At 30.2% G+C, this 11,888-nt stretch overlaps 2 protein-coding genes across 2 annotated transcripts; both read left to right on the forward strand.

Moving 5' to 3' along the window:
• Nucleotides 1–3,772: 3,772 nt before the first annotated feature.
• Nucleotides 3,773–4,372, forward strand: LOC139849357 (uncharacterized). Its single transcript, XM_071839016.1, has one exon. The coding sequence runs from the start codon at nt 3,773–3,775 to the stop codon at nt 4,370–4,372; it is 600 nt and encodes a 199-aa protein (XP_071695117.1).
• A 698-nt stretch (nt 4,373–5,070) lies between these two features.
• On the forward strand, nt 5,071–11,659 carry LOC139849358 (uncharacterized). The gene is made up of 7 exons (XM_071839017.1): nt 5,071–5,214; nt 5,322–5,561; nt 6,114–6,272; nt 6,336–6,501; nt 6,712–6,796; nt 10,979–11,043; nt 11,139–11,659. The coding sequence occupies exons 1-7, from the start codon at nt 5,071–5,073 to the stop codon at nt 11,657–11,659; spliced, it is 1,380 nt and encodes a 459-aa protein (XP_071695118.1).
• The last annotated feature ends 229 nt before the right edge of the window (nt 11,660–11,888 follow it).

Consider the following 11,888-nt stretch of genomic DNA (forward strand, 5'->3'; position numbering starts at 1 on the left):
GATTTTTTTTTAATGGATCTGATGCATGTACGGGAAATCAAGGGTCAGAATTATATAGAAGAAGAAAACAATTTGCTATTTGGAAGTATATACACGTTTTATATTTATTTACATATAATATATATAATAACATTTAAATATTAATAATATTAATTATAATACTAATTAATAATAATTATTTTAATGATAATAATAGTATTATTAATAATAATAATATTGTTGATAAAGATGATAATAACATGTTAATAACAATTTTAAATAAAATTAGTAATATTTAGTAGTAATAATAATGTTAATCATAATAATAATTAAAAGTAGTATTTTATCATTAATTATAATAATAATGATATTAATAATGATAACAATCATATTAGTACTAATGATATTATAATAAATTAAGTATATATCAGTTTTATATATATATAAAAGATTAAAAGGACCATATAATAATATTATTATTAATATTAATATTAATTATAAAAGTAATTATAATAATATAACAATTACATATCAAATGTCGTATGATAATTTTTAATGCTACTAATACTAATAGTAATAATAATATAACAACTGTAGTTAAACTTGTAATATATATATTACAATTTATTAACTATGTAATATTATATTATATAATAACATATATATATATATATATATATATATATATATATATATATATATATATATATATATATATATATATATATATATATATATATATATATATATATATATATATATATATATATATATATATATATATAAATACAATTGTTCATGAATCATGGGGCATAGTCAAAGGTCAAATAATTATCCGAATATAGATTTCAACTTTTCTAGACTCAACACTAAGGTTTTTACTTATCGTGTCGGAAATATATAAAGGTTAAGGTTTAAATTTGGTCGGAAATTTCCGGGTCATTACAAAATTCCCTCTCATTATCACAAACGAATGGATAAGAAACTGGAGACAAGAAATATTTTTAACATAAATAAAAAATCCCTTCTAATTTCTGATTTCGGGGTCATGAGAAGAAAAGCAAACATGTTAATTTTCATAATCCCCTTTCTTCTTCTTTCTGTTTGCAATGGTGACCCAATCACCGGCATCACCAGTTTGGAAAGAATAATGGAAAATATCAACATAAGGCTCACCCCCTTAGGCCCTGCTAATGACCTCAAATGCCATTATTTTATTGGTAGCTAATGGGTGAAGACCAGAGACATGCACTTTGAAATAGACTAAAACGCTCAAGTAAAACGGAGAAATTGGAAACCTCACATAACACTCTGTGAAAACCTAAGTGTACATACCAACGTAATCACCTGGAAAATCTAAAACTATTTTTTCTATCAAAGGAATAATCATATCCCCGTCTGATAGAGATAGGGATTGCATCAAACCCGACACGACGAAAGAAGTAACAATGCGGGTAAAAAGCCCCAATTTAGCCATAATGAAACAACAAGAGAAAAAGGGATAATGAAATTACCTTGATTAATGGTGACAGAAGATGGGATATTGAGCGGAGAAAAAAGATGAAAAAGGGTAAAAGATGAGAGAAGATTAACAATCAAAAACACTTAATTACCCAATGCAGCAACCCTACCATCAATCAGGTTCATTTTCAGATAAACCCTTGGTAACCGTACCATGAATAGACGAATATCCCTTCATTTGAAGACACAAAAAATAAATGCTCAGAAGGATAGGATGGTAATGCCACGTAATGACATCATTAGGGCGCTGCCAAAAGCATCAAATCACCACCTATCTTATTTATGAAGTTTAACTTCACGAACCCCGCTGAGTCCGCTTCATAAGTTTAAACTAGGGGGCTTGATAGTGTACCCCACATACGGTACGATGATAACTGTTTTAGTACTAATCACTCACAGAGCGAATACCAAAGAAAGGGGTCACGAAGTCACTAACACTTGGCTAAAGTCCAGATGGAATTAAATTAAGTTTCTCATAAACTTTGGTCAACTAAAAGTCAAGGTATTCCTAGCTCTGCGACATGCATGTGTAACTAAGGAAAGGGACAACTTTGCTTTCACTTTATAAGAAGTCATTTTGAAAAAGTCAACTAAACTTGATAAAATGCATGAGAACTAACATGACCTCAAAAGGTGGTGTTGTCCCTCTACAAATAAGGAGGCATAAACCTTGCAGAGGGCATGTTCACAATACATAATCAACTCACTTTATCTCTTGGTGGTGTAAAACAAGACCCATCTTGCTACTTTTGGGGAACCGCCAACAAGACCATAAACCTTTTATATTCACCCTTATTACATACCTTCATGATTAGAACTACCAAAACCTTATCGTTTCGATCAGATTCACTGAAAAATGTACAAACGCTACAAATAGTAGTTTCCAATTGAGTATTTGCCCTTGTTAGGATCTCATTCATTGTAATATAATGATGTAAGTGGTAGTGTAAGCTTATTTGTATTGAGTGGTAGAATGATGGCTATAAAGATCACTTAACACTTCATTATTGTAACAACCTTAGATAAGTGTTGTATTGAGTTCAAGAATGTGGAATATAACTTTGGCGTTTAAACTCTCTCTCTAACTTGTCTCTAAAACACATCGTAATTCATACAATCTCTGATAAATAATTCTTACAATCTCATAACTTATTGAACAACAGACCACATCAAGACTTTCTTTAAACTCAATAAATATGAATATAAATATAAATATAAATATAAATATAAATATAAATATAAATATCATAAATAAAGTACACAATTTAAATTGGTTTCAAGTCCAACATGTTTTCTTCAACTTATATGGACCATCTTAAAACCTTTATAGATCAACCCATTATGTATATCAAAGTGGTAGATCTTTTTTTTTTCTCTCTATTTTGTAAAACACAAATGGTTGTTAAAATATAGATTTTGTTAATGACGATAATCTTTAGGGATGTTGTTTTGAAAAATTGTTTTTAATTTTTACCATCACATGTCACTTATTTTCTTAGTGTACACTCAACAAACCAACATAACGAAGCCAGTGAGAGAGGCTTCAACGCAAAGTTTATCTAATAATTAAATATACTTACTAATAGTGTATCCTAGGGGATACACGCATAAAAACATCATTTTTGTACAAAAGTAAGGATCGAAACGCATAAAAGATGATGATTTCGGAAGTTTTTGGCATTTTCCGCCCATCTCTCACTAGGTAGCCCATCATTATGCGTAAGCCCTACAGGCAGCTTCTATGCTTAAGCCCTTGATTAAGCGCGCGAGCGGCACGCAGCCACGTTAGCACACGCCAAAGGCGATTCTGGATATATCACATAACTGAATTAATCAGCATTTGACACGTGTTCCCGAGAATTTCGGACATTCTACGCCTATAAATAGACCCCAGGGTCACCACATTTCGCATCTGAACTTCAGTCAAAGAGAAGTACACTTTCTCTCTCACACAGTTCTTTCTCACTCTAAAACATTAACCGCTTAGCAACAGAACGCTACACGGACCAATTCTAGATTGGTTAAAAGATTGATTGAGGCCACCCCACAGATTACTCATCCGTGTTTCGGGTCTGCAGGGATTACTTCCCGGGGGAAAACATCAATCGACAACACTTCACTCAATGCTAAGCTGTTATTGTCCTCTACTACTACCTTTCATCCGCTATACGAAAAATAGTACCAACATATGGTTCCTTTCATTCTAAAGAATCACTAATCTCTCAAGAGTAAAGAAACTAATACTAATCAGACAATACCTATTGAAAAAAACATGATACATACGTGGCAAGCCGGACAACAAAGAAAAGCAGAAACATTAAAAGATTGGAAGCAAGAGTTGATTGCTTTTCCTTCTATGTTTAATACTAATCCATCTGATGCTCCTGTGGTGATTGAAGCACGTATAGAAAATTGTGTTGTTAGAGGAATATACACTGATACTGGAGCAGGAGCAGATATTATGTATGAACATTGTTTTGTACAATTACCAGAAAGAGTAAAAGAGAAGATGAAAGATACGCTTGTTCCTTTAGCAAGTTTTGCTAACGATACATCATGGTCAGAAGAAAGTATACTTTTAGAAGTGGTGTTGGGGAAATCACCATTCAAAAGGACAACTCATATCGAGTTTCTTGTAGTAAAAGCAAATTCACAATATAATATCATTTTGGTACGTTCAGCTATGATGACATTTGGAGCTGTGACGTCAACGGTACACGAAATGATAAAATTTCCTACGCCATCCGGCATAGCAACGCTATACGCAGAACAGAAAAGAACAATTGAATGTGTACAGATAAATCACACAACTGTTAAGCCAATTATTCATGACGATGGATCCGTTTCACCAAATCCGGCATTCCCAGATTAAAAAATTATCATTGGAAATAGATTAACAAAGGAAACAAAAGAAAACTTTACAATATTTTAGCTGCTAACATAGATGTATTTGCATGACAAGTTTCTGATATGACTGGAGTACCACGGCACATTGCTGAGCATAAGCTTAATTTGAATCGTAATATTCCACTAGTATGTCAAAAGAAAAGGGGCATGGCTCCTGAGCGAACAAAGTTCCTTAGAAAAGAAGTTAGAAATTTGGTGGAAGCTGGAATATTACGAGAAGTCAAATATCAAACATGGGTGGCAAATCCAGTAATGGTGAAGAAACCAGATAATACATGGAGGATGTGTGTGAATTTCACAGATATCAATAAAGCTTGCGTGAAGGATAACTACCATTTGCCAGAAATAGATTGGAAGGTGGAATCTTTAAGTGGATATCAGTTTAAGTCTTTTTTGGATGCCTACAAAGGGTACCATCAGATTCCAATGGAAGTACGAGATCAAGAAAAACAGCTTTTCACATGGCGGATGGAATTTTTTGTTATGTGAAAATGCCTTTCGGATTAAAGAATACGGGAGCAACTTACCAGCATGTCATTGATATGGAATTTAGAGATCAAATAGGCAGGAATGTGGAGGCATATGTTGATGAATTTTTATTAAGAGCCACACAGAGGAAAGCATGCTTAGGGATATTCTTGAGAATCTTTACGCAAGATTAATATGAAATTGAATCCTAAGAAGTGTACATTTGGTGTAGAAGAGGGTAAGTTTTTAGGCCATATTGTTACAGAGAGAGGAATCAAGGCAAATCCAAAGAAAATTCAAGCGATCGAAGATATGGCTTCTCCAAAAACAAAGAAGGAGGTGCAAAGCCTGAATGGAAGGTTGAAAGAATTAACAAGGTTTTTATTAAGAGAAGCAGAATGCTCATTACCATTCATGAAGGTTTTAAAAGGTTGTTTAAAAAAAAGGATTTTTCATGGACGGAAGAGGCTGAAGCAGCTTTTCAGGATGTTAAGCAACTTTTAAGGGAGCTACCAACATTAACTGCACCAATAGCAGGAGAAACGTTAATCCAGTATATAGGAATATCAACCGAAGCTATTAGTTCAATTTTAATTGCAGAACGGAATGAGGTGCAAATGCCAATATATTTTGTCACCAAGTTATTACAACAAAGTGAAATCAATTATCCACTCATTGAGAAATTGGTATATGCTCTAGTGCACACAGCTAGACGGCTAAGATGATATTTTCAAGGATACCCAATTATTGTCTTAACAGACCAACCAATTAAGCAAATTTTGAAACACCCAGAATCATCAGGGCATCTAGAAAAATGGGCAATCGAATTGGAGGAGTATGAAATTAATTTCTCACCCAGACATGCAGTTAAAGGGAAAATTTTTAGTAGTTTTTCTTTTAGAAACGACTGAAAAAGTAGATTATTTGCGAGAAGCTAAAAGCAATAATTGCATGTGGGAACTACATATTGATGGAGCGTCAAGTGAAGAGGGAGTAGTTGCAGGATTAGTTCTCACAAATCAAGAAGGGGAAGAACATATACACTCAAGTTTTGTTTGTATGCATCTAATAATGAAGCAGAGTATGAGGCATTGCTTTTCGGCCTCCGCATAGCGTCTGAGATGGGAATAAAGCATTTACGTGCCTATGTGGATTCTCAGATTATTGTAAAGCAAGTTAATGGGGCGTTTGAAGCAAAAGATATATCAATGAAATGATATTTACAATTGGTTGAAAAGGTTTCCAAGAATTTTGAAACTTTGAAGGTTGTGAAGATATCAAGAAATAAGAACAAAAAAGCAGATGTATTGAGCAAATTAGCAACGTTAACGTTTTATCATTTGCATAAAAAAGTTTTGGTGGAGGTTTTAGAGGATAAATCAATTGATGAAAAGGTGGTAATAGCAATCGTCGATCAAGGAAGACCATGCTGGATGACTCCTTATGTTTAGTATTTGCAGGACGGAATACTGACAGATGACGTCATAGAAGCAAGACGTAAAAAGGTAAGGGCTGCGCTCTACGTATTGGAGAATGGGGTGCTCTACAGAAAATCTTTTAATGGTCCAAATTTGAGGTGTTTAGCACCACAACAAGCTATAGATGTGGTGAAAGAGATGCATGAAGGTTTGTGTGCACAACATTCTGGTTATAGAACCATTGTGGCATGAATCATGAGGCAAGGATATTATTGGCAAACAATATATAGCGATACAACAGAAACAATTAAAGCATGTGATGCATGTCATCGGCATGGGACCGTCCAGCGTTTGCCAAAATATGATTTAATTTCTGTTTCATTTGCATGGACATTTTGTAAGTGGGCAATTGATATAGTGGGACCATTTCCCAAGAGTGTTGGCAGTGCAAGATTTTTGGTGGTTGCAATTGACTTTTTCACTAAGTGGGTTGAGGCAAAAGTGTTAGCACGGATAATGCGACGACCCGAGAATTTCCGACTAAATTTAAACTTAATCTTTATATGATTCTGACACGATAAGCAAAGTCTATAATGTTGAGTCTCAAAAATTATGGAATTATGTTCATGTAATCAATTACCTTTTGACTATGCTCGACGATTTACGAACAATTGTGTGTAAATAAAAATGTAATTTCACATCTATATATATATATATATATATATATATATATATATATATATATATATATATATATATATATATATATATGCAAATAAATATAAGGGTATATATAATATTTCAAATTAAGTACACTTTAATCATTTGAATTAAAAATTTAAAATAATACATAGAATAAATAAGTTATAATTAAAAATAAAGTTATATATAAAGTTATATATATAATTTCTATGTATCTTTATTATTATATTATATATATAATATATAATATATAAAAAGTTATTATTATGATTCCATACATATACGAATAATTGTGATAATTACTTTTATCAGAATAAATATCAATATTAATAAAATTATGATACAAATATGAAAATTGTTATGTACATACCATTATAGTATTATTAGTATTAATACTAATTTAGATATTTAATCTATAAATATGAAATTTTATCGTTATAGTATTGATATTACAAATATGATTATTATCATTAGTCTTATCATAATTAGTATTATTATTATATCAGTATTATTATTAAGATTGTTAATTGTATTTTTATTTTTATATAATCTATTATATTTAGTAATGATATTATTATTATTATTATTATTTTATTATTATTAATTATTATTATTAATATTAGTATTCTTATTAATATAAATGTTAATAATATTATTATCATTAAATACATTGATAATTATTAGATTTAAACTATATAACTACAGATAAATATATAAATATATAAATACATATATACATATATATAAATACAGGTTTATAAATAAAAAATATAGATATGTATATAATTAAACAGATATACGAATATATATTTATAATCAGATTTATAACTAAATTGATTTAGATATATATAAAAATATATACACTAATATATACATTCAGGAGATTTATTGGATACGTAATCAGTTCCTTTCACCATCCTTTTGTGATCAATTGGTCCTACTAAAGCTAATCTCGTACGATTTAGAATCAAACACTAGAAACAATCCAAAATCAGTTAGCCATATTAATCAGATTCTATTTTTTTTTATTTTTCTCTGTACGTTCGAATGATCATTGTCTCTAATCTGTTAGCAGTCAATTTCACATATCAATTAGGATCTAATACAACTGCTAAATGACGTACCCAAACATACCAAATAGTTTACCTCTGCAAATTACAGTTTAAAAGCGAGTTATATATAAAAAAAAGAGGTGTTTATTCCCTGTTCTTGTTAAATTTTCCAACACGTAAAATTCAAACAAAAATGAAAAATGTAAAAATGCTATATTGTTAGAAACCTTTTACTAAAACTATCTGGAGAATTTCAAATTCCAATTTTGCGTATCGATTTCCAATTTGAAGAGTCAAACTTTTATTTAAAAAGTCAATTTTGTTGTTCATCGTGTAATTCGAATTCTATAGGATGTTTCAGTAGTAATTGAGGGTCCAGATAGTTTCAAGCAGAGATTTTCAAACTCTTTCATGTTATAACATTTGTCTAAAACACCCTAGAAATCAAAAACGCGATTTGAGTTCTTTGTTATGTTCTTCCTTTCTGTTTCAGTTTCTTTCTATATTTGATTCAGTTTTAATTAAGTTAAACGATTTCTAAATGATTATGTATCACGTATAAGTCCTAAAACGAATTAGAAATCAAGGTTATGAATTGATGTGAATTTGATTCGATCACACTGATGAAGAAGAAGTTGAATCTAAAAACAGAAAGGTGAATATGTTAAATAATTTTTGCTGTAAAAATAATCAGAAAAACAGACGGCGGTAGAATGGTTAATGGAGGGTGCGGTTAAGCGAGAGGTCTCGGGTTCGAGCCTGGCCTGGGACAACTCTTTTTAGAAATCCGTTTTTAAGGTAGTTTTCACTTTTAAAATCTCTATTATTATTTTTATTATTATTGTTATTATTATTATTATTATTATTATTATTGTTATTGTTATTACTATGATTATTAGTATTGTTATTGATATTATTGTTATTATTAGTATTATAACACTTATTATTAATATTATCATAGTTATAAGTATTAAAACTATTATTATTATTATTAACATTATTAATGTATTTATTATTATTATAAATTTTGTTATTTAAGTATTAGTTATCATTATTATTAATATGATTATAGTTATAAATAAGAGTATTGTTATTATTATCATTGTTATTATTATATTTGTTTTTAACGACTAATATATGTATTATCATGAGAACATAAATACTAAGATTAATATTAGTATTAGTATCACTTTTAGTACCATTATCATAATTATTAGTAACATAAGTATTATAATAAATATTATCATTATTGTTATTAATATAATCATTAGTATTATTATTATTATTATTATTATTATTATTATTATTATTATTATTATTATTATTATTATTATTATTATTATTATTTTTATTATTATTATTAAACTTATTATCATTATTATCATTCTTACTAAAATTATTATTTTGTTATCACTAAAACTATCAATATTATCATAAATAGATACTTTTATATAAAAATACGTTACGCTATACTTTTATTATTTAAAATATATTAGTTAAGCTACATCAAATCAATATATAAATATTTACTAAACCTTAATATACAGTTTTTACTATTAATGATAAGTAATAAGTTATATAAAAACTTATAGACTCAATATATCAAATTTATCTAAATAACATATAGTATAACAAGTATATTATTAATAACAAAATATATATATATATATATATATATATATATATATATATATATATATATATATATATATATATATATATATATATATATATATATATATATATATATATATAATTGCTCAATTACGATTATATGTTTTAATATATATATGAATATTATAGGTTCGTGAATCCGAGGCCAACCCTACACTTGTTCAATGTCGTCATATGTATTTTACTACAAAATACAGTATTGTGAGTTCATTTGATTCCCTTTTACTCTTTACATTTCCGGGACTGAGAATACATGCGATGTTTTTATAACTGTTTCCTAAATGCTTTTGAGATATATTTTATGAACTGAGAATACATGAACTGCTTTTATAAATGATTGACGAAATAGACACAAATATTCAAAACTACATTCTATGATAGAATTATTTGGATTCAGAGGTTCGATTTAGTAGTTAGTAACGGTGAGATGATTTCGTCATTGCACTACGCGTTAACTACCATTTTAACTACCATCGGTGAGATGATTTCGTCATTGCACTACGCGTTAGCTACCGATGTATTATATTGTATTGTATTATTGTCAACTTTGTAGTTGGTAACGGAGGGATGATTTTGCATTGCGCATTAGCCCCCGTTTCAGCTACCCTAGGAGGGATGATTTTGCATTGCGTACGCATTAGCCCCCGTTGTAAGAATTATATTGTATTAACTACCACGGTGAGATGATTTTATCATTGCACTATGCATTAGCTACCGTTGGTGAGTTGTTTGAAAGGTCCCGGTATTCTTCATATGAATGATTTTACAGCAGGAATAGACCTGCACATATTGTTTTCTAATTATGAGTATCTTGTGGTCTATTATATTATTGAAAATGATTGATTATGAAAAACTAATGAACTCACCAACCTTTTGGTTGACACTTTAAAGCATGTTTATTATCAGGTATTAAAGAAATCTTCCGCTTTGCATTTGCTCATATTAGAGATATTACTTGGAGTCATTCATGACATATTTCAAAAGACGTTGCATTCGAGTCATCGAGTTCATCAAGATTATTACTAAGTCAATTATAGTTGGATATATTATGAAATGGTATGCATGCCGTCAACTGTCGATGTAATGAAATTTTGTCTTTTAAAAACGAATGCAATGTTTGTAAAATGTATCATATAGAGGTCAAGTACCTCGCGATGTAACCAAATGTAATGTATTCGTCCAGATGGATTAGGACGGGTCACTACAGATAACGGGTGAAAACATAATGAAGTTTGTATGGAATGATATTGTGTGTAGGTATGATCTGCCAAATGAAATTGTAAGTGATAATGGTAAACAATTTGCAGACAATCCGTTCAAAAGTTGGTGTGAAGAGTTAATCATTAAGCAAACATTCACCTTTATCGCTCACCCACAACAAACGGTCAAGTTAAAGTTACAAACAAGGAAATTGTAGCTGGCATAAAGGCTAGACTAGGTCTAAGTCATACTAAATGGGTAGATGAAGTACCATATGTTTTGTGGGCTCACCGTACAACGCCAAAATGGAGCACGGGTGAGACACCGTTCAGCTTGGTATATGGCACTGACGCAGTAATACCAGCTGAAATCTGTGTACCAACGCATAGGGTTTTGGCATTTAATGTTGAAAGCAATTCATCCGTTTTACGTGACAATTTGAACTTATTGGAAGAGAGGCGTATCATGGCCGCTATCTGTCAAGCGGATGCTAAGCAACGAATGAAAAAATATTACAATAAAAGGGTAAGGCATGTGCAATTCAAAGAAGGAGATTTGGTGTTAAGGGATAATGAAGCAAGCAGACAAGCAAAGCAGGGAAAGTTGAGGCCACAATGGGAAGGACCATACACGATCATACGAGCACATCCTAATGGGTCATATACCATTGCAGCGCCCTTCGACGAGGAAATGCGGAGAACATGGAATGCAATAAGTTTAAGGAAATTTTATGCGTAGTATTGCATATTCAATTAGTCTGATCAGCTATTATGAATATGAGATGCAATCATAAATGTAAAATTTCTTTAAGTAATAAGAATTCAAGCAGTTATTCTTATAACATAATGTTCATAATTTCTATCTGGCCAAGGATTTTTAATCAGATGTCACAAATGTTAGGACCCCGATGTTGTATAGTGTTAATGTGAAACATGCTTAAATGAAGGTTCCTTAGAAGAGGGCTATA

This window comes from Rutidosis leptorrhynchoides, chromosome 5 (genome assembly GCF_046630445.1).
Source record: "Rutidosis leptorrhynchoides isolate AG116_Rl617_1_P2 chromosome 5, CSIRO_AGI_Rlap_v1, whole genome shotgun sequence".
NCBI lineage: Eukaryota > Viridiplantae > Streptophyta > Magnoliopsida > Asterales > Asteraceae > Rutidosis > Rutidosis leptorrhynchoides.

Bases quoted from the DNA above. Each gene is read 5' to 3' on its own strand.
- LOC139849358 (XM_071839017.1), top strand. From the start codon at position 5,071: ATGAAATTGAATCCTAAGAAGTGTACATTTGGTGTAGAAGAGGGTAAG. The intron at 6,273-6,335 runs GTAATAGCAATC...TAGTATTTGCAG, and splicing joins AATCAATTGATGAAAAGGTG to GACGGAATACTGACAGATGA. The intron at 6,797-10,978 runs GTTAGCACGGAT...TATTGTGTGTAG, and splicing joins AAGTGGGTTGAGGCAAAAGT to GTATGATCTGCCAAATGAAA.
- LOC139849357 (XM_071839016.1), top strand. From the start codon at position 3,773: ATGATACATACGTGGCAAGCCGGACAACAAAGAAAAGCAGAAACATTA.